Source organism: Miniopterus schreibersii (genome assembly GCF_964146895.1).
Source record: "Miniopterus schreibersii genome assembly, chromosome: 2".
NCBI classification, from domain to species: domain Eukaryota; kingdom Metazoa; phylum Chordata; class Mammalia; order Chiroptera; family Miniopteridae; genus Miniopterus; species Miniopterus schreibersii.
This window is the reverse complement of record NC_138102.1, coordinates 23,846,254-23,872,698: the sequence shown is the minus strand read 5'-3', so window position 1 is coordinate 23,872,698 and position 26,445 is coordinate 23,846,254. Positions and strand designations below refer to the sequence as shown.

At 37.2% G+C, this 26,445-nt stretch overlaps 1 protein-coding gene across 6 annotated transcripts; it reads left to right on the top strand.

Moving 5' to 3' along the window:
* The first annotated feature begins 88 nt into the window (after nt 1-88).
* On the top strand, nt 89-24,723 carry RNF170 (ring finger protein 170). 6 transcript variants are annotated; one of them, XM_081127031.1, is made up of 8 exons: nt 142-284; nt 5,444-5,519; nt 6,193-6,336; nt 8,800-8,875; nt 10,923-11,031; nt 15,343-15,416; nt 18,939-19,049; nt 23,959-24,723. In XM_081127031.1, exons 3-8 carry the CDS (start codon nt 6,200-6,202, stop codon nt 24,226-24,228), a joined length of 777 nt encoding a protein of 258 aa, XP_080983157.1. In that variant the 5' UTR covers nt 142-284; nt 5,444-5,519; nt 6,193-6,199; the 3' UTR covers nt 24,229-24,723. The 6 variants fall into 6 exon arrangements, with proteins under 6 accessions (XP_080983162.1, XP_080983159.1, XP_080983157.1 ...); XM_081127035.1 differs by having other exon boundaries at nt 201-284; nt 6,193-6,262; XM_081127036.1 differs by lacking the exon at nt 5,444-5,519 and having other exon boundaries at nt 89-284.
* Nucleotides 24,724-26,445: the final 1,722 nt, after the last annotated feature.

The window sequence follows — 26,445 nt, the reverse complement described above, 5'->3', positions numbered from 1 at the left end:
GCCTCCCCGCCGCCGCCGCCGCCGCCGCCGCCGCCGCCGCCGCGCGCGCCCCCACGCCGGCCCCTGCGTGTCTCGGCGCGCGCGCGCCGGGCCCTGGCGGCGACGGCGGGTCCTCCGCGCGCGTCTTCACGGAAGCGCGGCAATGCGCGTGCGCCTGTGCCCGCAGTCCAAAGTGGGAAGGAGACAGCTAGTGGTCGCCTGGGAGGGGAGGCGGGGGCAGTCCCCGGAAATACTCTCTACCCTCAGTCACCGGGACTTGGCGAGGTATCCTCTGCGGTGGAGAGGTACGCGCCCCCTTCCCACCCCTCCCGGTCCGCGGCCGGCCACGCCCACCAGGGGTCCTGGCCCCCCGAGCTGCGAGTGGTGCTCGGCGTGGGCGGCACTGTCGCGGGGTCACCGAGGCTCTTCCGGGGCTCTTCGGGGCTGGGGAGTCGCTGCTTCGGACCCCGGGGCTCCGCCTTCCCTCGGGAAGCCGGAGCCAAGCCCCAGAGTCTCCCGGTCCCGTCCGGAATCCTCCGGAGACGGTGGAAGGGCCGAAGTGGCGGGCGTCTAGGTGGTTCTAGGTGGGCTTGGCCCGCGGCGAGGAGAGCCCGGCACACTTCTTGGGTCTCGTGGATCCGCGACCCCCCTGAAAACTTTAGTTACATAAAGTAGGGAGAGGGTGCCCGCCCCAGTTCGCCGATCCGCGAGGACCCGGCAGTTCCTAGGGCCTGTTTCCCCCAGTGTCCTGCTAAACGCTGGCCTTCGTCCTTAATGGCCGGATGGATCGTCCGCGAGCACTCGCCTTTTTAGAGGTGTGAATCTCTGCAGGATTACCGATAAGTTTTTATGCGATATGACATGCAGAGAATTGCATACAGCGTACATGTTTAAAGAATAATTTTCAATAAAGCACCCAGATAAAAACAGAACATTGCTGGTTCCTCAGAAGTTCCACCCACACCTTCTATTCCCTTCTGAGCGTAATTCCTTACCTAGACTGACTGTTTTGCTTTTCCCTATAGCTTTGGCACCTAGGTATGCATGCCTAAACAATATGGTTTTACTTGCCTGTTTTTGAACTTTTATGACTGGGGTCGTATTGTTTTGTGTCTTTGAGTTAATGGTGAATTTGTATATATCTATAGATAATTTTTATTGCTGTCTATTGTATTCCATTGTATGAATATAACTGTGTCCATTCTACTGTTGATGAGCATCTTGTTCCAGTTTGGGGATACCATGGACAATGGGATAAGCATTCTTAAACCTACATACTAGTGCAAATGTATAAGAGGTTATTTTAGAATACATGCCTTAGAATCCTAGGAGAATTGTTGAATCATAGGGAATGCATAATTTTACCAGATAATGCTAAATTTTTATTTGAGGTGCAGCAAAGTTAACTTCCCAGGACACATCGTTACTTTGGTTTGCAGTTCCTGGAGTCCCTTTTTTCCTCATTAAAAGTAGGTTCCGTCATTGAGCATCCAGAACAATCAAGATGGTACTGACTTTTTTTTTTTTTTTTTAGAGAGAGAGAGAGTGGAAGGGAGACATCAATGGATTGCCTCCCACAGGAATCGAACCTGCAAAACCCAAAACCTGGTTATGTGCCTTGACCAAGAATCGAACCAGCCACCTTCTGGCATACCGGACAGTGCTCCAACCAACTGAGCCACACCAACCAAGATTTTAACAACACCTTACAGAGAACCAGTTAAGAGTTAGGATGATGGGTTTTCATTTTGTGAATGTAAAAAATCTTACTTGAAGTCTTCTCAGTGGTCTTTCTTTTAAATGTTCTTTCCTACACTCAGGGTAGAGAAATGATAAATATGTATCTCATCTGTCTTTGTTTCTTTTGGTGCCTTGTGGATCTTTGTCAAACCAGAGTTCCTGCATTCCATGGTAGGTTGTTTCTGTAGAATCCCCTGCACTTTAAGTGACCAGACCATTACCCTTGTTAGGCATGCAAAGTCAGTAGGTGAGCCTCACTCCCCTGTAACTCGTAGCTGGATGTGGAGGAGAAGATGCTAGCCTTTTCTGGGAGGACTGTGGTGTAGTGAACTCCAGCTGCTCGAGTTTTCAAGGCTTTGACACAGTTGACTTAAACCTCCTTGTTCATGCCAGGCTGCTCATCCCCATGCATTTGTGCTTTACAGTACAGTGTTCTTGAGATTTCGTTGTGTAGGTCCAATTACCCTCCATGCAGGAAATTATTTTAAAAGCTTCTTGGACATAAGCAATTGTCTGTAGGAGCCATGTGGCCATCACATTCCTACATGAGCTTGGGTACAAAGACAATGAGTGTATCCTTTGAAGTTAATGGAATTTCCTACATTTCCCTTATTTTCTTGTGTGTGTGTGTGTGTGTGTGTGTGTGTGTATTTCCTGAAGTGGGAAATTTCACTGATTCCTTGTGAATTCCTGATTCCTTGACAGTTGTTAATAACAGTAATCAAAATATTATAGCTTTGCCCTGGCTGGTGTGGTTCAGTGAGTGGGAGCATCATCCCATACACTGAGGGGTCGTGGATTTGATTCTGGTTGGGCCCATACTTAGGTTGCAGGTTTGACCCCTACCCTGGTGGCTCATGGGGGAGGCAACCAATCGATGTTTCTCTCTCTCTTCCCTCCCCCTCTCTGTAAAAATCGGTGAACATGTCCTCAGAGGATTGAAGAAAGAAAAAGAAAAAGAAAGAAATTATAGCTTCCATTTACTAAGAGCCTGTGTGATGTGCCAAGCAATATGCTAAATGCTTTTTCTTCATTATTCCCTAAACTTCATAAAACAAAGCTTTTTTTTTTTGGCCAAAAAATGGCAGTTTCGATATGGTTCAAATTAATATTGTGTATTTTACATATAAGGAATCCTAGACCCAGATTTTACTTAAGTGCATAGTTGTCTGACTGTAAAGCTTATGCTTCTTTGCTATATTAAAGTATTCCTTGCTAAGACTTAGCCAGCTAAGCAATAGCAAAGCCAAAGTTAGAAACCAGTTCTGCTTCTGTAGTTATTCTGTCAATTATCAACAGTTTCCAAGATATAGTGTTTTGTTTCTGTAAATCTCAAATGGTTAAAAACAGTACTAGTAACACATTTTCATATTTGACAGGATCCTATTAAGTAGATTAGATATCATGTTCTATAAATTTGATCACCTTCTTTCTGGGTTTGAAGTAAGCTGCTTTTAGTGGCCCCTATAACGTGTGCTATTCCCTGTGCACTGCTCAGGGGAGTAAGATGTAGTCAGTGCGTGCCTCCCAGTGCTCTTACTGAGATCTTTATAAGTAAGACACCATCAAGAAACAGGTGGTAGGTAAGAGTGAGACTGAGACAATCATTTTAAATCTGAGCACTGAAGCCTAATTTTGATCTCTCAAGGGAGGAAACAGGCACTGGCTTTTATTTTGATTGTTAAAGTAATATGTACTTGAAAAGATTCAAACTATAAAACTATATCCTGGGAAAGATTAAGATCTGGCTTTTCCAATCCTGCTCCCCACTTGTAGCCACTTTGACCTTCGGTATTTATCTTTCCTGATTTTATTTTTCTATTCCAAAAAACTGTGGATCAGAGAAATGTAGCTGTGGAAGGAACTTAAGGAATCCTCAAGTCCAGCTTTTACATTTTGCAGTAAATGAGAGGTCCTACAAGATTAAATGGGGTCATAGTTGTAGTAGCAGAATTAGAGCTAAACTCCAGGCAATGCCTTGGCTTCAGTTGAGAGCCTGTGATACTGGACACAATCAATAGCACTGTTCTGTTCTAGATAAAAACTGACTGTGAAAAGTAAAAGTTGGACAATTGAAGTTCAGATCGACTTTGGAATTCATTTGCAAGATTGAGGTTTATTGTCATCTCCAGTAGAGGAGGTGACAATAAATTTTATTGTTTATCCCCTGTAATCTTAGATTGGCCTCTTTCCAAAATGAGGTGGTGTTATAATACCTCGTTTTTTAGCCACTAGTTCCTACATTTCCTTTTTTATACTCTAATTATAAGCTAAACTACTGGTGGAAGTTGAACTATTGAAGCCCCCAACAAGTAGGTCAGTCATCATTAGTAGTTCTCCATGTGAGAGCCCCTTCGTTTAGCTAGAATTTCCACATGACAGGAGAATGCAACTGACCTCTCTGTTCCTCTCAGAAATTTATCAGCAGTCTATTATCCTACCCTTTCTCAGCCCAAGCACCTTCTTTGGTGATATTGGAATTTGTGGAAATAAAAAATAACTACATTTTAACAACATTGGGAACTTATGCTATAAAATTATAGCAAACAACATTATATGGCTGTGAAATACTTAACGTACCCTGGATCTCTGAACTCTTGGAAGCATTCATGAAGCAATATCTTAAGGAATATATACATAGAGGTCATGTATATATACAGTATAGTGAGTGTATATATATATATATATATATATATATATATACATACACATATACATACATACATATGTGTGTGTGTGTATATATATGTGTGTGTGTGTGTGTATGTGTGTATATAAAGTTAGTACCGTAGAATTCAGTCACATTGCCACCGATTATACCTGGAAGGTCATAGAAACAAATGTAACCCATTTTTTAAAAAGTATGAAGTAGTAGACTCCCTAAATGTATAGCATAGGAGAAAATCCTCACAACTCTGTGAAATAATTCAATTCAGTAATTAGAGGCTAGGAATCTCAACACAGGGCATAACATTTTGGTTATCTTTGAGCAGGTGCAAGCAGTTATCACTACCCTTAGGCCTTTGACACAACCATAGCATCTCTAATTTAAAAAGAGGAAATTTGATAAAATAAAAATCTAATTGACTACATGGCCCACCCCTAGATCATATGAGGCTCTTTCTTCAGTTTCAGTTGGCAATTCATTTGTTCTTTTGGGTAAAAATACTGAAGTGAAGGCTCTTTTCTCTGAGTTTCCTGGTGTGAGCCTTCATCATGGGCATCTGAAACCTGTCATTAGAAAGTTCCTCAGGTATCAGGCCATTATTAGGTGGAAAGCTGAGGAAGCCGCCTTCGATCTGTTTGTTTGCTTAAGTTTCTTCAATGAGCGGTAATTTTCTTACAAGCAGCCAGTTCAGACTCTTTCAAAGGTCTTAGACTTTCACACTCAAAGATTCTTCCTAACAGAAGCTCTCCTGATTAGTGATATTGAATAAAACTCTTTTCAGTGCAGTAAGTTACATAAATACAGAATTTTAATTATGAATAGTCATATATATTTGATTGAATATTTATCTCCTTTATTTCCAGTTAGGTGTCTTATAAGTCTTTGAACTTTACTGTTTTGCCATCTGAAAAACATATGAATTACCTGTGATATTTGGACTCTGATGTGGTTGGGCTATCTCCCCTCATACCTGTAGAAATTGGGTATTACATTTCTCTGTAGTTTAGTCTATGGGAAGGAGAGTTTCATATCCTCCCTCCCTTTTCTCTTCATAAGGAAATGCAGCCTGAGAGCGATTCCATATTCCAGGCAGTTCAAAGAATTCTGAACCATAAGCTGAGCTTAGTCCCAGGTGAGACTAATAGTTTTTCAAGCACCATAATTTTCATTAATTCAAGTAGTATTAGTATAGATATAAATGTCCTATAGCCTCATTGTCTTTTACTTTTCAAATTACTAACACTGTAAGTAAGGTAAGTCACCCTTATTTAAACATATTATCAGATCTTAGTGTGTACAGGGCACTGTGCTAGGTAATACAGGAATATGTACAGAAAAGACAGTATTTCCTTTCCTTATCCATACATGATAAATTCTCTGATGTGCATTTAGTGTTATGAGGGAGAAGAGGGGCCTGATCTGCTTGGAGAATTTATTTGGTATTCAAGAATAAGAAAAGAGCAATTGGGCATGAGGATGTCTCTTTTTTTCCTTAAAATTAAAGGAGCTAAGCTTGAAGAGAAAAAGGGTATTTAAAAATATTTTGTTTTAAAAAATGTAAATGGATGATACATTATCGTAATTATTTTCCTTAAAGAAAATAGAATTCTATACCTTTCAAAATAATGTCTGGCAAATTTTAAAGAACTCATTAATAGGGCAATCCACACTGGAGTTGTACTTAATGCAACCTACTTTAAGTGGATACTACCAAAAAAATTAAATATATTAGAAGTCGGTTATATTTTTATTAGTATATTTCACTGTGTCACTTGTAACTTTCATCTTGTTTCTTTACCTTTTAGACCTGGAATGGCCACATATCTGGGTGAAGTTCATAGTTTGAAACTGGATGATGATTCAGTCATAGAAGGAGTAAGTGACCAAGTACTTGTGGCAGTTGTGGTCAGTTTCGCTTTGATTGGTACCCTGGTATATGCACTTTTCAGGTGAGACTAAAAAGCAAAAGAACTGAAATAATTTATATTTCCAAGGGCCACTGACTTTCTGACTGCTTCTAGTAATGCTTAATACTTAATATGAAAAGAAAGTAATAGATCTCAGTGATTGTATCTCTTTACTAAGGTATTTTATTTTCCCGTAGGCCCATTTCTCCTGACATCAGCTGCCTTATATAAATTTAAGTTTATTATCCATATTTTGAGTAAAATATTAATATTTTCTGTAGGAGTATCACAGTTTGAAAATGTAATTTTCATAATTGAATCCATCAACTTGTAAGTGATGGATACAAAATATTTTCAGTGTTTAAATGTAAAACTAAGACAAAAAAAACAAACCCTTGTCTAATACAGAGGGACTTTAGATTAGAATTAAAATTATTGTTATAGAATCAGAAATAATACTTAAAGGTCTCAGATGTCTATATACCAGTTGATTTTCAACCAGCGTGCCACAAGAATTTTTAAAACATTCAATACCTGACTCTTTAGTCAGGGGCATTGACCTTTTTTCCCTTAGGTTGTCAAATAAAAAAAATGACAACAGTCAGCACAACGATAGCCATCCAGTGTGAATGAATCAAAGTTATACCTTTTTATCAGATTGGCAAAAAATACAATATATTTTTGGTGTGCCGCAGAATTTTAGTAATTAGTTTATGTGTGCCATCAGATGAAAAAGGTTGAAAATTGCTGCTATCTACTAATACATAGTTTATGTAATAAGCTAGAAATTTAAGTGTTAACATATGAAGATAAACATATATACATATATATATATATATAGTAAGACCTCGACATAATGGAGTAATTCGGGCAAGGGGGTGTCCATTAAAGCCAAAAGTCCATTATATAATAAAGTAGATTTTCTGAATGCATATGTTAAAAAATTGACAAATTAGTTAATTTACCTGTGTTTACTCATGTGGACACATTTGTGTAATTAAAATTAAGTATGTATGAAAAGTTTAATTTCACAGAAAAGTTTTCTATATGTATTACCGTAGTTTTAAATTTATATTGAATAGGCCTAGTAAATTCATGCATTCACCTGTCACCTCGAGTAAACAAAAGCACACAGCTGGGGCGTGGCTCAGTGCATGTGGGAACATTGGCCAGCACTGCTGCAGAAAGTCACCCCACCCAACAACAGAACCAATTTCCATGTGCCATTCGGTATGATCACGTGCTAATCATTTGCCGAACATTGTTTATGAGCAGTGACTCTTGAATTTAAATATGTAGACTATAGTTGTAGATATGTAATTTTTATTTATGTCAGCAAAATTACTACAGTTTTTTTTCCAGTATATGGCCTGTTCGCTAAAATTTGTTTAAAATAACAGTGAATTAATAACAAAAAAGATAACCTGTTAAAGTTTAATTATAAGCAAATCTTGGTTAAAAGCATTTTAAAATTGACAAGGTGTTAATTTTCACATACGACATATGGACCAGAAATTTTGTCTGTTAAATCCGAAGTTGGTTAAATCAAGGTCTGCATAATCGAGGGTTTACTTTAGTTCCATTACATTTATATTGAACTTCTGATTAGATATTTGACTTTAAATTGTTTTTATGTCCTCTAAACTGATGGTTATATTTTGTCAGCTTTCTTTTCTAAAATTTGAGTTTTTTACTAAAAATGGAATAATCATAGGATGGATTTCTTTAAATTTCTCTATGCCATTAGAATATTAATTTAGAATTTTTATTGCTGTTGGATATTGGTTTATCCAGATAGTAAAGGCTCCTCTATAGAGTAACACTGGGATTGTATGGACTTAAAATATTGCTGTTAAAGAGGTTTTGGTTTAGAAAAAACTTCTACAGTCAAATGAAATTAAGCCATGGTTCAGATGTAAACCTTCACCCCTACCCTGCTAACCTAAGTACACTCCTAATTTTCAATACTCACATGTCTTATCCTATCCTATTTATCAGTCACTATCTTCTTCCCTTTGATTCTCCAGTTTGTTGTTGATGTTAAGATATTAGTGGTATGTTAGCTTTTAGCATTTCTACATTATATAATTTTAGTTTTTGTTTTTCTCTGTCCTCATAGGTAAAAAGTTAGAAGGACCTAGTGAGATATGGTAAAGTGTTCAAATACATAACATACAGATTTATATAGCTGCTTATTTTGAAGGAATTGTACAAAAGAATTGAATATGTTAATTGTTCTTTTGTTATTTGCAAGTCTGGGATTACATTAAATCCAAGGAACTAGGTCTCTGGATTTCATCATTTGCCAGGTAAGCCTGATATGGGCCAATGATCAGTAATCTCAGAATAGCCTGGAGTGTTCAGTCCTGAAAGTGGAGTACAGTTGTCCACCATCACTTACAGTTATTTAGTTCAGTAGTTCTAGGTCAGAAATCATACCCATAAAGAAAACTGATTAATCTGACAGTATTTTATATTCAAAGTTTATTGTATTTTATTCAACAGAAATGCACATCAAAACATTCACCCAGAAAACCAAGAACTAGTAAGGGTGCTTCGGGAACAACTTCAAACAGAACAGGTACTGTTCATGTAAATGTGCATTTATGCAAGAAGCAGATGTTATTACTCGCTTTGTGTATGAAATTGTGATGAAATATTAATAAATTACTTTTTGGAAACATGGGTTTCTTCGTGCTTTAAATTACCTTAAATTATTCGATCAATTATATATTTTCAGATTAGGCAAATGACTTTTTTTTTAATTGCTTTAAAAGACAGCAGTTTTGATATTTGCTTGTGAGGAAAATAATCACTGTCTAATTGGCTTTAATGAAATTTGTGGAAAAGCTATTCTTTCTAACATACATTTCCCAAAGACCTACAAAGAAATGACTATAACTGGTGGCTTCTTTTTCTTTTCTTTTTCTTCAAATATCAAAGTTAAGAAAACTAGGCAAAAAAGAAAACTTTTCTCACTTGCCTCCTCTTTGCTTTTAACAAGATGGATTCTCTTAAGAACCAGAAATATATTTTATGAAGGCTGAATTAAGTAGGATATTGCAAACTTTCATGCTGAGATAGCTAACATCAAAAAACAAAATATAAAAATTTATTTCCTACCCACCAAACTTTAATTCCAAAGAGGATTTTATCATTTATCCATTCACCAAACATTTATTGAAAATCTACCATATGACAGACAGTGTTCAAGGAATTGGGAATTCAACTGTGAACTAAACAGACAAGAATGCCTTCTTTGTAGAACGTAAATTCATTGATGCAAAAATAGTTTAAGTATGCTATTAGTACTCTGTTCCTGAGCTATTGTTATCAATAATTCATGCTGGAATAGTGTTTAATAATTCACAAAATGATTTCACATACTATACTTATTTAATCTTCAAACATAATAAGTAAGGCAACTGTTATTCTCATTTAACATATTAGATCACTAAGATTTGCTTAAATTCACACTAGGATTACATGAGTAGATCTAGATATACAGGAATCCCAGATTGAGGGGAATCTTCCAGTTTGTTTGTTTTTTAATCTTTTTTTTTTAAATATATCTTTATTGATTCAGAGAGAGGAAGGGAGAGGGAGAAAGAGAGATAGAAACATCAATGATGAGAGAGCCATTGATCAGCTGCCTCTTGCATGCCCCCGACTGGGGATCGAGCCCGCAACCCAGGCATGTGCCCTGACGGAGAATTGAACTGTGATCTTCTGGATCCTAGATTGATGTTCAACCACTGAGCCCTGCCCAGCCGGGCTCTTCCAGTTTTTTTGTACCACTGTCCCATTCATGTACCTCATACCTTCCTCACACATGGTGTATAGCTCTGGTTAGAATAAAGCTAGTGACTTAACCTATACTGTGCTGTCCTGTATGGTAGGCACTAGACAGACATGGCTATTTAATATTAAATTAACTGAAATTAACTAAAATTAAAAATTTAGTGCTTTAGTCACATTGGCCACATTTCTAGCACTCAGTGGCTACTTGTAGCAAGTAGCTATCATATTGGCCAGCACAGACAAAGAAAATTTCCATTATTGCATAAAGTTCTGTTGGATAGCACTGGTAATTGGTTTTTCATCAATTAATTTCCAAATAAGAGAAAGGGTAGAGTGGGGAACATTAAGGGCAGTATATTTTTCTTTTTTTGCACCATTTAAAATGACCTAAAAGACTAACATCAGGGTGTGACCTTGGCTAAATTAATTAGCTAAATACTTGTCAGGAATGTATGAATGAAAAAGATATTAAAAATGAAAAAAAGGTAATACTTCAGAAACAGTTTGGCATTTTTTATTCTTCAGTTATGCATTAGCTCAGCCTTGTGTTACTCAGAATAACTCACTCATTCGAATGGAGTAAAACAGAAACTCCTAGGTTTTTAATCTTTAAATTGTGTTCAGGAAAGAAGGTAGAGACTCTGCAGTTTATAAATAAAACAGCAATATAGCTTCATAACTTTATCAAACTTAAGACCTTAAACTATTGCAAATCTAAAATTTATGACGATTACACAGTATTAACTATATTCTTAAGTATAGTTTAACATAAAGATAACTTTGAAAAGCCTATGTCAAGTATAAATGTGTACACATTTTCTCATCAGGATGCACCTGCTGCTGTTCGACAGCAGTTTTACACTGACATGTACTGTCCAATCTGTTTACATCAAGCCGCCTTCCCTGTGGAAACGAACTGTGGACATCTCTTTTGTGGTAAGCAAACAAGTGCTGTACTTGGTAATAGTGACTGTTTGGACCAAGACCTGTATGTGTACACAGGCTGGATTCCTAACTTTCTCTTTGTCACAGTTGTATTTCATGAGTAGGGTAGATTGCTCCAGATATTCTGCTATACTTGTCAGCCTTTTTTTTTTTTTTTTAATATGTCTTTATTGATTTCAGAGAGGAAGGGAGAAGGGGACAGAGAGAGAGAAACCTCAATAATGAGTGAGTCGTCATTGATTGGCTGCCTCCTGCATGCCCCTGACTAGGGATAGAGCCCGCAACCTGGGCATGTGCCCTGACGCAGCCACTTTTATTTAGCGTCTGTGGATTCAAAGATTTTAAAAAACTAGTTATTCAACTTCTCAATAAACAGAAATGTGTTTCTTTGAATAGTAATTCAGGTATATCAATACCATGACGGATTGACTGACTCATTGTTCATCACTTTTTAGTAGTTTCATTTATTATTCATCCTTCCCAAAGGCAGGAAGGCTCTCTCAAGGACCCTGCCCAAGACCTTCCCTTAGTTCTACTAACTTTCCCTACCCTGACTCAGTACAGATGCTCTTAGCCTCTCTTTGTGACCTCAAGAGGGTTGCTGATGGAGTATGAGAAGTCTAGAGCATGCAGTGGTACTAAAAGGGAATGTTGATTTCACACTTATTTAGTAATAAGTAAGGGGTGCTTTCTACCTCCAGAAAGACTTCACAGAAAATAATGAGATACCATATAATCATTGCTTCTTATGGTCATATGAGATTTGGGAGAGTCAGTTATTACATGACACTTAACATTCTTCATCTCATCTAACTCCACAAAACCATGGCTGAGAGATGTTAAGAAATTTTACAAAAGGTAATCCAGCTGCTAAGGAACAGAGGCAGTTTTAAACATAGATCTCACTTCAAGCCCTATGCTCAGTTCTGCTCTTTGATTGATGGCTTATACAACTACTCTCTACTTAAGATTTATCCAATTTTTCATTGTAGTAGTTCTTTCTGTTTGAACAGCTGTATTCAAGATACGATTCTAATTGCTTCCAAAATGCACACAATTCCCATATAAGGACTAATTTAAAATGTAGCATACAATGACCCTGTAAGTTACTTTTGTCTAAGATTCATTATATAGAATTCTTAGGTATATAGTGTTACTGTTTATGTATGTTGGGGATGACATACATATTTGAAATCTATACCACGCATTGCAAGATTTTCTGTACCTTGTACTCATTTAGTAAGGACTTACCAACCCCATTATTGCCTCATCCAGTAATTCCAACCTCTTTCCTAAGGTTTTTGCCTAAGCAGCTAACAAATTATAATTGTTTGTTGGAATGCTAATGAGGAGCAAAATAATGAAAGATCAGATAGGAAGAATTAAATGGCCATCAGAGAAAGCAGATACTTCCCCCCACTCTCAGCCCTCTGGTAGAAATTCCTAACCAACTGGACACTTTTTCTGAGTCTGGATATGGACTCAACCATCCTCTAACACAATACTCCAGGCAAGTGTCAGGAATCACTGAGGTTTGGCAGGCAAGGTGAACTCTATTTGCCAACCCAGGCTTAAGTAATTCACTGAGTGGATAACCCAGTCAGTTGAAAGATGGCTGTATTGTGTTCTTGGTTTTACCTTTGGGTCTGAGGTAATAGGGTAGATTGCTTCTGATATCCTGCTCTACTTGTTAGACACTTTTATTTACTGTCTGTAGGTTCAAAGGTTAAAAAAACTAGTTATTCTACTTCTCAATAAACAGAAATGTGTTTCTTTGAATAGTAGTTGAACTATACTGATATCATCAAGAGCACTTTAGCTTAGTTCTATATATGGAACTAGTTCTGTTCCTTTACAGTGAGTTAGGAATAATGCAGTTGTAGCCCTCATTATTTTATTCAGTTCTCCAGCAGTCTTATAAGGTCTTATTCCCATTGTACAAATAAGCAAATTTAGAGAGATCATGACCCAGATTAAAGTCATTGAGTTATCTCTCCCACCATCCTATTTAGGTGTATCTCTCTTTTTAAAGAGGAAAGTTGAGAAACAGGAAACACATCAAGCATGTCATAGCAGATGTATATGAACTGAAGTGTTTAATTTACTGGACCATGGTTTCTCAGTACAGGCAAATGGCCCTTACATGGTTTGCAAAACAAGAACACTTATACCCCAATTTGTGGAAAAAAGATGTGGGATTAAATGAGTTCAGCCCTGACAGGTGTGGTTCAGTTGGTTGGAGCATCGTTACTTGCACCAAAGTGTTAAGGGCTCAATTCCCAGTCAGGGCATGTGTCCGAATTTTGGGTTCAGTCCCTGGTTGGTACGTGCGGGAGGCGGCTGATCAATGTTTCTCACATCAATGTTTTTCTCTCCCTCCATCTTCCTTCCCCTCTCTCTCTAAAATCAATAAAAAATAAAATAAGTTCATATATGCCAAAACACATTGAACTTTTGGATTAGAAGGTAGTAGATAAATCTAAGGCATCATTACAAATAGTAACAATACTAACATATTTAAAATAAGTTTTGCTTTCATATAGTTTCTATATGAAATTACTCAGAGTACTTAATATTATCTAACACAACACTCTGAGAGTAGGGGGGAAATATCAGATAAAGGTGGTTTAGTTTTTAAATTAATCTTTAAATTGTTGAACCAGTTTTTCCCCATAGTCACTGTAATGTCCAATTTGGACAGCCTTGGCTTAGCCCATTGGTTTGCTCACCAGTCTCCTCAAATACCGTCTATTTCTGCTTCTGGTGTTTGCTCTTACTATTCATAAAACCTGGAGGTCCTCCCTCCAATTTCTGCCTGTCTAAATTTTTGCTATCCTACAAAGTTCAAATTCTTTCTCCTTTGCAGGTTCCTCTCTAACACATCCCAGAGAGTTCTCCCTCTCTGTACTCCTTTTGTACTTAAAATTAATATTACACAGCTCAAAATTGAACTACCCTCTGGTTGATTTAATGATGTCACCTTGGTCTAATTCTTCTGAATTCTGGACATCTGAAAGAAACAGGAAAGGGAACACAGGAGGGCTAAGCTAGGTTGCCAAGGCAAGAAAAGATCCTGGAGGTAGGAGAGAGACATGAAACACTTAGTTCAGATTCACAATGGGACCTAGATGGTCTGAAAAATGTGTCCTGCAAAGAGGAAAAGGAATCGAACCCTTAAACATCAGAAAGTATTTTAAAATATTTCTTCTTCATTTGTTACTGGGCTGCAATTTAGTGCTTCTACATTTAGCTCACCTACTGCTTTCTGAAATCTTCTTTTAGGCTGTGTTTAGCAAAACAGCTGCTCACAAACACCTTCAAGCAAAAAAAATCAAACCCATCCAATACAAAAGTTGATTCAATTACTGAATTGTATTATAAACTTTATCAGGGCAGAGAGCATGTAATCTTTGTATAATTTGGTTCCTTAATTAACTCTTATTGATACTTAAGTAATTTGGCTTTCTAAACTCATAAAAATGTAGAAGTTGTCTTTTTATAACATACATATGAGATTTCAAAAAGAAAATTAGGCCGTGATTTGTTGGTGTCAATTATTCAGTGATGTTTAATTACTGTTTTATTCATTTTACATAGGAAATGCAATATTTTCTAATAAGCCTCAAAGCATTGAAACAATGCATGCTTGCTTTTGTGTAAAAATATCTGTATCTTAATTGGTAGTTTAAATACAAATGCTTCATTTTTTATTGATTTTTTATTGATTTCAGAGAGAGGAACGGAGAGGGAGAGATAGATAGAAATATCAATGATGAGAAAGAATCATCGATCAGTTGCCTCCTGTATGCCCCCTACTGGGGATTGAGCCTGCAACACAGGCATGAGCCAGAATTGAATCTTTATCTCCTGGTTCATGGGTGTGGCTCAACCACTGAGCCACACCATTAGGCCAAATGTTTTTTAATAGCTGAGAATTAATAGACTTGAATTTGCCTGAAGAGATGTTAGATGAAGTAAAAAAAGTATTTTAAATATTTTTTTAAAAAATATATCTTTATTGATTTCAGAGAGAGGAAAGGAGAGGGAGAGAGAGAGAGAGAGAGAAATGCCAATGATGAGAGAGAGTCATTGATCGGCTGCCTCCAGCACGCCCCTGACTGGGGATCAAGCCCGCAACCCGGGCATGTGCCCTGACCGGGAATTGAACCCCGATCGCCTGGATCCTAGGTCAATGCTCAACCGCTGAGCCAGGCCGGGCAAAAAAGTATTTTAAAATAAGGTGATACTGTTAAAATATGTCAGATATTTAAAATATCAGTATTAATTTTCTTTTTCCATTAGGTACTTGCATTATTGCATACTGGAGATACGGTTCATGGCTTGGAGCAATCAGTTGTCCAATCTGTAGACAAACGGTAATGTTTGTATTGAGAGCATTATTAATGCGTGTTCATTTTGTAAATCTTTGTAGTTTCTGTATCTGACTTCTGAATTATTTTGATATTTTTAGCAGAATTTCCTTTATCCAAAGCATCTATGATGTTACTCCATTATTTTTTAATGTCTTTCAGACACCTCGAAAAAAGGGAATTCCCTTTGAAATCCTTCAGTTGTAAGAAAAACAAATGGTAAATTAATCCCTTCCCAAAGCCTAGAAAGTCTTTGTCATCATACGAGCAACAGAATAACTCAACTAGCTAATCAGGCTTAAGCAAACATCCCCCATATTTCTTTTGAAAAAAATTGGTTTTCCTTTTTAACTTATGTCCTTCTCCAGTAAGGGTCCAGATAGCTTTAAATAATGAATAATTTTTAAAATTATTTGGAAACATAATCACATTGAATTGTCCAGAACAAATCTGACCATTCCAGTTAGTCTAGAAGCTACCTTAGGAGGCAGGCAGTAAGTTACCATCAACATGCATTGGAGGCTGAAACGTCAGCACACATGGGATTGCCACATTTTCTGTTTCTTTGACAAACTGGAAAAAGCAATATACTGAAAAATTTGAGGAACTGAAGTTCTTAATTTTTTAATTAGTAAATATAGCAAAATAGGACATTCTCTCAGTTTTGTATAGTTTTTCATAATTTCCTTTATAGTTATTTTCCACTTAAAATAAAAATATACACCTTTCTGATAATGAGTTATGAACATGTAAAAAGACAGCATCTCCTTAGGATGTCTTCCAGTATGCAAAATAAAGTCCTAAAAATGATAGTTTCCAAGTAAAGATGTCAAATTAGATGCATATATTTACTTTTGCTCCATCTTGCAACCCTACTAGAACAACAGTACGGGATATTGTGTAAAGGCATAAACCCACAGAGACCAAAAAATAAAATGATAGGAGGGTGACAGTTTTTCAAAAATTCTTTGTAAAATATTACAGACATACAAAACAAAGAAGTACAGCTCATTGAATTATCACAAAACAACACTTAAGGAATCATCACTCAGGTGAAGAAACAGAAATTGGCCAGTAGCCCAGATGCCTCCCCAAGACCCCTCCCAAATCTTCGCCCCTCCTTCCTCTCCTATAGGTAACTTCTATTTCACTTTTATGATAAGCATTTCCTTGATTTTCTTTACATAGTTTTATTACCTTAGCATACACCTCTGAGATTATTTAGTTTTGCCTAAATTTGGACTTTATATAAGTAAAACCATGTGATAAGTATGTTAAATACACATGCACACACGGATGTACGGGGTGGGCAAAAGTAGGTTTATAGGTGTTCGTATGGAAAATAATACAATAATAAATAAATAATAATAATGCAAGAATAAACTCTGTGTTTCACGTGCTCACAGCTGTAAACCTTTTTCCCACCCTGTATACCTTCAGCCTTTTCTTTGTTCTAGCTATCTAATTCCCCCCATCACTGCCTTCTTTTTTGGCGTAGGCGGAGGTTCAGGGTTTTCTCTTTCCTTCTTCCTTCAACGTTCCTAAATTCTGTCCCTTCCACATTTGACTATCATGGTCCAAGGGAAAATCTGTTTTTGTGGGGTTTTTTGTACCGCCTCTCTGGATGACTTTATATGTGACACAGAGCAGTCAACACTGAAACTTACTTGCCATTACTACCTCTCATAATCTTTAGCTATCTGCCAGCCACACTGAGACCAGGCCCTAGGTCTTGCATTAAATAATTAGTTCCACCACTGGTGGCTTTTCATAGATTATATATAAATTATCAGGTGGTATCCTTTGGACCACCCATAAATTGGCTAGAGGCTAGAAAGGTGGAGACAAAGTTGTGTTTTAATATAATAGCTTTTGTTTTTTCTAACTGTATAGTAATTCATCCTGGAGGCAAGGCAGGTGGCAGACACCTGCTTCACCTCCTGTTTCACTGGAAATAATAATGCTTAGGCTGATGCCCCTGACTAGAGCACGCTTACCACTTCCCTCCATGAATACATACACTAACACACCAGTGGTCCTACCTGCGTTTCAAGGGCTAGCTTAAGTTTCAAGCTTCTGGACACCCCAGGGAGAAGAAGTCCTTACTTTCAAACATCATTATAACACCCACCTCAGTGCCTTAGAAGAGGCTATTGAACAGGCCTCCCCTTCTGTCTGGGGGATTATGATCACCAACGGGTAAGGCCATGTTGTTGTCTTTTTTTTTTTAATTTTTAATATATTTTTATTGATTTCACAGAGAGGAAAAGAGAGGGAGAGAGAGAGATAGAAACATCAATGATGAGAGAGTCATTGATCGGCTGCAGCCCACAACTCAGGCATGTGCCCTGACCTGGAATCGAACCCCGATCGCCTGGATCCTAGGTCTACGCTCAACCGCTGAGCCACGCCCTGCCGGGCTTTTTTTTTTTTTTTTTATCAAGCACTTAGCACAGTGCCTTGCCCACAGTAGGTGCTCAGTTAATACTTAAGGAATGCGTTTTTATTAACAAATTTGTGAAGAGGTAATGGTACCTGCTCTTCCTTCTACCGACTGCTGTTAGTCACTCCTTTGTTTAGCTGTTGGAGAGTGTCCGAGAAGTGGGAAGCCCTGGTTTTACAGCTGAACTGAGGAAGGACAAAAACAACAGCTGGCCCTGGCTGGTGTGGCTCAGTTGGTTGGAGCATATTCCCATACACAGAAAGGTTGCAGGTTCGATTCCCAGTCAGGGCACATACCTGGGTTGCAGGTTTAGTCCCCGGTTGGGGCACATACAAGAGGCAACTGGTCGATGTTCCTCTCGTCCTCCCCCCTTCCTCTCTCTGAGCGGGGCCGGGGGGACCAACAACAGCTAGATGATTCAAACCTACATCTGTCAGTACTCCTTCCCATCTTATCTCATTGGACAGCGGCCATTTCTGTTGGGGTTTTTCAAGGTCTATCATCTTCAGACTGCCAGATATGGTCCTGGGACACTTATGTATCCTACTTCTGCCATGGAGGAAGATGGGTTAAATGTGTTGTTACATAACAATATCAAGAGCTACCTTTTTTATTACAGTAGGGCTGGGTGCTTGAGAGCCAGTCCTTGCCCTAAGTTATTCTCTGTATCATGGTTGGTAATACTCAAAGATACTTCAAACACAAGTGAGGACAGGGAATCATGACTTTAACCAAAGAAGAGATCCCGTTTTTCCCTCTCAAAGTGATAGATACATATTTTAATACCACTTTGCCCCTGGATGTTGTCTCATCATTCTTATATCTTCAGCTACAAAGAACTACCGACTTTCTCTCTGGTGTGAACTGGAAAATATTAGAGTGTTAGGATAAGGTGCCCATTTTATTTTATAGATGTTCAAATTACATTTTGCATTGGATTTTATTGTAGGCAATAATCTTACTTTCCTCCCCTGTGTTGCCTTTATTCAAGCAAATGAGTAAAATACAAATTCAGAAGCTTCTCTTGTTTTACTGAGTAACACAAAATGCAGAAAGGTGTAACAGTTTTTTCCTGTAATACACAGGTAACTTTACTGCTACCAGTATTTGGTGAAAATGACCAGTCTCAGGATGTTGTACCATTGCTTCAAGATATTAATGATTATAACCGGAGATTCTCAGGGCAGCCCAGATCTGTAAGTAACGTTATAGCAGGTACAAAGTTAGAAGGAACAAAGTTAAAGTATAATGATACTTCTCTTTTGTAAAGTGAGATTTACCAACAAATATTCTTTGACTATGAAAAACATCATTGTTTACGTGTGTTGGGTAAAGTTTTTACTTTCATCATTGTTGTCATTCACAGAGTTACAGCTTTCCCAAGGACTGTAGTTTTTCTATCTTAAAAAAAAGGCATTGTGAAAGTCTTTTATGAAAGAGATAGCAGCAAAACAATAGGAAAAATTGGAGGGAAATGTAAAATTATCAACTCCTATGTGATTCTAAAATAGGATTTCTTTTATGAGAAAATTACAACTGAGAGCTTCTGGAGAGTTTTACAGGTGTGTTTTTACTCTAAGTTATTTGCCCTCGGCCCTGTTTGAAACGTTCCCTTAAGTAACCCTGTATAGCATCTTAGCTATTCAAAAGCATTCTACTTTTAAGTAACATTAATTCTGCCTGGTTGGCTGTGGCTCAGCGGTTGAGTGTTGACCTAGGATCCAGGCGATCGGGGTTCGATTTCCGATCAGGGCACATGACAGGGTTGCGGGCTCCATCCCTAGTCAGGGCCGTGCAGGAGGCAGCCGATCAATGACTCTGATCATTGATGTTTCTATCTCTCTCTCTCCCTCTCCTTTCCTCTCTCTGAAATCAAAGATATATTTAAAAAATAAAAAAATAACATTAATTCTATAGTTGACCCCGCCCCTAAAAAAAGGCATTTGATAGATTAAAAACTGTCACATTTTATTGTCTCATTCCAGTGTTCTCAAAATCTAACTGAATTCTAGAAGTATGTGTGTGACTGAATGTGTTTCAAAAACCAGAATATACTAAGTACAGATTTAATATATGGAACACACAGACCTCTCCCCCAAGCTCTGGACTTTATATATCCAACTGCTTAGCTTTTCTCTCCACTTGGATGTTCCATAGGCCTCTCAAACTTAACATGTATAATATTAAACTGATTCCCACCCTAACTCAGTTAACTCTTTTCTCAATCTTACTGAGGTCCTCCTCTCCCTCATTCCCCTCATCTGATCTGTAAATAAGTCATACCATTTCTTCTCGTTTTGGGGGAGTCCCTGTCATTTTACCTCATAAAAATATCCTGTGTCTGCAGCCATCATATTAGTCCAAGTCATCATCATCTTGCTTAGGACAATTGCTGTGGCCTCTTTGCTTTGACTTTTTTCTCTGCATAGCAGCCCGAATAATATTTTGAAAACATAAGTAAGGCCATGATGCTTTTGTGTTGGAAAATTTGCAATTTTTTGGAATAATGTTCCAGCTCCTTACTATGGCTTCTAAGGCCCTGCATGACCTCTTCCCTCCTTCTCTCTCCCCCTCCCTCCCTCTCTCCCCCACCTCTTGTGTCACTCTCCCCTCCGTCACCGTACTTCAGTTATACTGGCCTCATTTCAGGTCTCAGAATAGCTCCAAGTCTCTCCACATTAATGCCTTCACATGTGCCTAATGCCTTCACGTGCCATTTCCTGCTTGGAATGCTTGTCCCTCTCTTTTGGGTGACTTCTCATCCTATATAGCTCTTAAATAGACCTTCCTCCAGAGGCTTTCCCTGACAACTAAGGTATTCTCTATTATTGCCCTCTGTACATTTCCTTCATGGTATTTGTCACAAATGGCACTCAAATCTTGTTCATTGTCTTTCTCTCCACAGACTAAAGGAGTCATGAGAGCAAGGACTGTGTTTATTTCCTCAGTACTATATTCTCATTGCGAAATTCAGTGTCTGGGATACTGTAGGCCCTTAATGTTTATTGAGAAAATTAATGAATTTGCCTTAAATTAAGAATTGATACTACTACTCCCAGCCAAGAATATAAGCTATTTCCCTGGCTAGGTGGCTCAGTGGGTTAGAGCGTTGTCCTGTACACCAAAAGGTTGTGGGTTCAATCCCCCATCAGGCGTGTATGGGAAGCAACCGATCAATGTTTCTCTCTCACATCAGTGTTTCTCTGTCTCTCTCCCTCTCTTTCTAAAATCAGTAAAAACATATCCTTGCTGAGGATTAAAAAAAGAGAGAATGTAAGCTATTAAAATGCTTTAGTAATAAATAACGGTGTGCTCTTGCGCTCCCTTGCTCCTGTTGTTTATTATGAAATGTCATGTACATTTAAAGGTATACAGCTTCATCTGTGGTGGATGATAATGGGTAAATCTTTTAGATGTTTAGGCAACAAGAAAAACTTAATCCAATCACTCGTGCCCTCCTTGGCTACTTGGAAGCCCCTTATACTATTTTTGATCCAACATTTTTTAGTTTTTACATATCCTCCAGTGACACCTGCAGGATGATTCTTTGAAAGATCAGTGTTTCAAATTAAGGAACTACCTACCACTGGACTTAAAATAACCGTTTTAAGATATTCATTCATATTTTTAAGTATGAAGCATACCACTGCTCAGTTCTTATTTTTTGTGTCAGATATATATTTAATGAGTAAGAAAGATTGGTATGTGATGAAATTACAATATAATAAAGACATTTAGCTCTTACTTTGATATTACCTCATTCAAAGCTGGAGTAAGATTATGATTAATATACAAATGTTTCTTAGTAACTCATTTATTTCTTGTCTAATTACAGATTTTATATAAATGATACCATATAAGCAGTGAAAAATAGCTCTTATAATGGACAGAAAAGTATTCCATTAGAATATTTAAAGTAATTTACCATAGATTTTGTAAAAACTGAATAGCTGTTTTGCTTTAAATATTAGTTTCTTCCATGGAGAATAGAAAATTAACATAGGAAGTGATTCTGAAAATAACATTTTTGTTTTTTGTGACCAGTTTTCCAAAAGGAGTTACAAATTTTCTTTATCTGGTGTTTTTAAAACTGATTTCTCATCACTTGCTCTATTCTCCATCTCCCTCTCAATTTATTTGGCATTTGTTAAACAAACAAAATATAGACATAGAGTTGGATTCATGATAGTTATACAGATTGTTAAAAATAGCTGATCTGTGGGCATGGAATGACTACAGGAAGTGACTTACGTCCTCTGGTCAGTTTCTGTTGCATCTGCCAACCCCTGAGTAATAAGATAATAAAAGAAATTAAGTTGAAGAGTCATGGTAGGTCATTAATACACAAAACCGTAGGTCATATAGTCAACTAATAACTGTACAGAACAACTGAGAAGTTTGCAGTCAGAGAATAAACTGACTTGCTGAAGGTCATACAAATACTAGATATTGGGACTATCTTTTCTATTTAATAGCTTTATTTAGATGTAATTTACATGCCATAAGTGCACCTGTTTTAAAGTATACAATTCAATGATTTATAGAATATTTAGAGTAAATATAATCTAATTACCACCATGATAGAATTTTAGAATATTTCATTCTCCCAAAAACTTTAGCAGTCCCCTCCTATTCACCCCACCCCTTCCCCTCTCCTCAGTCCTTGGCAACCACTAATGTGTTTTCTGTCGTTATAGATTTGCTATTCTGGGTATCTTATCATTTTATTTGAATGGGATCATACAAGAGATGGCCTTTTGTCTCTGGCTTATTTCACTTGGCATAATGTTTTCAAGGTTCATCCATGTTGTAACATATCTCAGTACTTCATTGATTTTTGCTAGTTGTTTTTTTTTCCAATTACAGTTGACTTACAATATTACATTAATTTCAGGTGTACAGCATAGTGATTATACATTTATATAACTTACAAAGTGATCACCCCAATCAGTCTAGTACCCATCTGCCACCATATCTAATTAGATTATTATTGACTATATTCCCTATGTTAGTACTTCATTGCTTTTTATGGCCAAATGACATATCACAGTTCGTTTATCCATGAATTGATGGACATTTGAATTGTTTTCACTTTTGGCTGTTATGAATTATCTTCCATTAGCTTGTATACCAGTTTTTGTGCAGATACGTTTTCATTCCTCTTGTGTCTATTCCTTGTTGTGCAGTTGCTGGATATTATAATAAGTCTGTTTAACATTTTGAGAAACTGCCAAACTATCTCTTAAGGTACTCTACATTCCCACAAACTGTGTGAGGGTTCCAATTTCTCCACATCCTTTAAAAAATTTAGGTCATTTGTTAAATTTCAGCTGTGAAAATTATGCTTGTTTATGTAAAAACCTAGTGATCCATGTGTGTTTCTGTACATATTCAGAAACTTAATCATTTTCAGAAAGGTAGGGCTTGGCATTCCGAAAATCTTTATAGCAATTAGTAATTCACTTAAACTCAAGCTAAGGAGAATAAACATCCTAAGAAGGGATCAGTTTTGTTGCTATTCTTATTGTCAAAGCCAGTAACATTGATGGGTCTTTAGTGTATAATACATACTGTCTAGCAGTTTACAAAGGTCATTTATATACAGTATCTCTTTTAGTTCTTGAAAGTCCTCATGATACATAAATACTCAGTTAATCATTAACTTATCGCTAGTAGGTTAAACAACTTTCCCCAAGGTTACCTGGCTAATAAGTGATTGCTTTGAATTCAAACCCAGATCTGTCTGACTCTAAAGCCAACACTTGAGCTAAAGCCTCGGACTCTAATCCTATACAGTAGTTTCTTCATTTAGTTTACTAACTCAAATTAGAGATAACTTGAGTTTTCCATTATGTCCTATAATTTAAAGTTGTTGACATATTAGTTGCTTTTCAGTTATCTGCAATAAGACCTATTTTTATAAGAACCTAGTTATCAAAGAACTATTTTTAAATAAAATGGATAACTAGAAAATATAATGTTCAACCAATATGTAGAACTCCATAGTTCATGTTAACTGAGTTTGCCCATTGTAAGAAAATGATATTACTTCTAAGTCTGACACATTAGATGCTAAATCATAATATTTTTTCTTCCTCTTACCAGATTATGGAAAGAATTATGGATCTACCCACTTTACTGAGACATGCATTCAGGGAAATGTTTTCAGTCGGGGGCCTTTTCTGGATGTTCCGTATCAGGATAATACTTTGCTTAATGGGAGCTTTTTTCTATCTTATATCACCTCTAGATTTTGTACCTGAAGCCTTGTTTGGAATTCTAGGCTTTTTAGATGATTTCTTTGTCATCTTTTTGTTGCTTATCTACATCTCTATTATGTATAGAGAAGTGATAACACAGAGACTAAACAGGTGAAAAAAAGAGTTTACTAAAATAGGAGCTATTGTGTAAAATCAAACAAAAGGGACCCATGGCAGTATAAAGCGTTTGAACATTAGCTCACATACTTAAAACCACTGTCTGACAAACATGTCATTATCATTTGGCAAATACCTAGCAATATATGACTGGAATTTTTACATGTTGCAGGTTCTAATATTGAAGTTAGAATTATAATAATTTATAGCTGTATCTTGATTGTGTTGTCTATAAAGTCTCTGGAAAGAACATGGAATTATATAAAAGGGATGCTTTTTTATATCTTTTTCTTTTCCCAAAAATTACTCAGATTAATTGGATGTATAGTAAGATATTGTTAAATGTACACTTTATCCAATTTTTCCTTCTCAGTGCTAATATATTGCAATGAGATGCATCTAAATATTTTTGTTACAATAAAATGTTGCACAGTATTGAGGAAAAGCCAGTGTTTCCTTTAGTACTAGCTAAGTTTTGTGCATTTGGAGCAGTTCTGCTTTTCCATTCTGATGTCTTTCTTATCAGCTGCAAGTGAACGAAGAAACTTGAACTTTATAATCTGATTTCACTTTCTGGTTTCCAGAATACTAGAAGAATTAACAACATGTAGACATTTATCTCCAGTCAGCATACTTATGTTCTCAGTTATGGCATTTAAGCAAGCGTTTGGTCCTTTCACAGGAACAGTATATCAAAGGAATTTGTAAAGGGAATGTTTTTTCAGGAACCTGGGTGATACTTCAGACATGTAGTTTGATGCATTTTTGAGGAAAGTGGTTCTTCATGGCTTGAGTATCAAAGACTTAGGACAGTACAAGGAACGATTTAAATATGACAAGAGAAATTACTGGTGAGCCAGAGTAACAGAATGGACAGATTTGGTTAGTTTTCTCTTGACAGGAAACTTTCAATACTGTCTGTAGATGGCAGCAGATAGCCCAGATTCATCAAGTATTGTGCAGAAGGAGCAAATGTTGGAGGTGGTTGATAAGGAGAGTTATCTTGGTTTATTTAATGGCTACAGCATAAGTATCGAATGCTCTTTTCTGCAGTTGTCTGTCAGAGAAGAACCCAAACCACAAGTACTATGAAATCCTAACTCCCTCAGCTGGTACTGCTCTTTAGCAAAGTGGACAGGACAGCAGGGTGGCGCTGATGCCCAGGGATGTTAGCTCTGTCACCTGCAGTCACTGATTGTCATATTGTCCATTCACGTATTAGTGAGCCTATGTATGGACAGGCAAAAAAAGAACAAATCTGTCACAGTCTCCCAGGTTAATCAGATTAGCCATAAACTAATAAGATCCTGAACAAAATGTCAAAAATAGTGTTTTCTAATTTGAGCCTAGGACAAAGCTGTTGCTTGTCAGAGAGAAAAATGATAATGCTTAAATATAGCACATTGTAATTAAAGCAACTTCTTCCATATTCTTCATTTTATCCTTAAGACAGCATGTGAATAAGGCAGGGCATTGTCTTCCTTTTCATAGGTGAAATCCCTGTGTTACAGATGACAGTATTTTTGTCTGAAGCCACGCACAAACAAGTGACTAGACTGGTGTTAGACTCACTAACTCCTGCATGGGTTCAGATAAATGTGAAGGTTATTACCAAGGGGCAAAGCTGGAGAGAAACTGGGGTCCTTGGAGTCTTTTGGGACACACTGGAGTAGGATAGCTTAGGTGCTCCTAAGAGGAGAAGTGTAGAAAGATGACATATCAACACTTCATGAACCATAATTCTGTACTTCCAAATCAAACGTCTAATTGGGTGGCATACTTCACAGAAAAACATTTCGGCTGCATTTACCAACTTAAAAAGCTAATGAGTAGGAGTTTGTTACACCAGACTAGAAATGCATTTCCTACCAATTACAGATTTGGTGTGGGCTATATAGCAATGTCATTTTTGAAAGGATTTCATTTTCTGTGCATATGTTCTGCTTCAAGTGTCACATTTCTAGTTACAATAATTTCATTGTAATATTTGGAATTCCTTATAAGTCTTTCCTGGTAGAGGTGTATTGTACCAACTTTTGTAACATACAGAAACACTGTATGATCTGAAGTCTTGTTAAATTGAAAAGGGAACATGTGGACATCTCATAATTTTAGACTATTATGTCATCTGTATTGATCACTGATAATTGTAGACAGTATCTGAGAAAATATTTAAAGCAAGTAGAGTCAATCAATGTTTTAAACATAGTAATAC

What these genes read in the sequence shown, in the direction of transcription:
- RNF170 (XM_081127036.1), top strand. Translation starts at nt 6,200, where the DNA reads ATGGCCACATATCTGGGTGAAGTTCATAGTTTGAAACTGGATGATGAT. An exon ending in AACAACTTCAAACAGAACAG is followed by an intron (nt 8,876 to 10,922) that starts GTACTGTTCATG and finishes TTTTCTCATCAG; the next exon opens with GATGCACCTGCTGCTGTTCG. An exon ending in GTCCAATCTGTAGACAAACG is followed by an intron (nt 15,417 to 18,938) that starts GTAATGTTTGTA and finishes TGTAATACACAG; the next exon opens with GTAACTTTACTGCTACCAGT.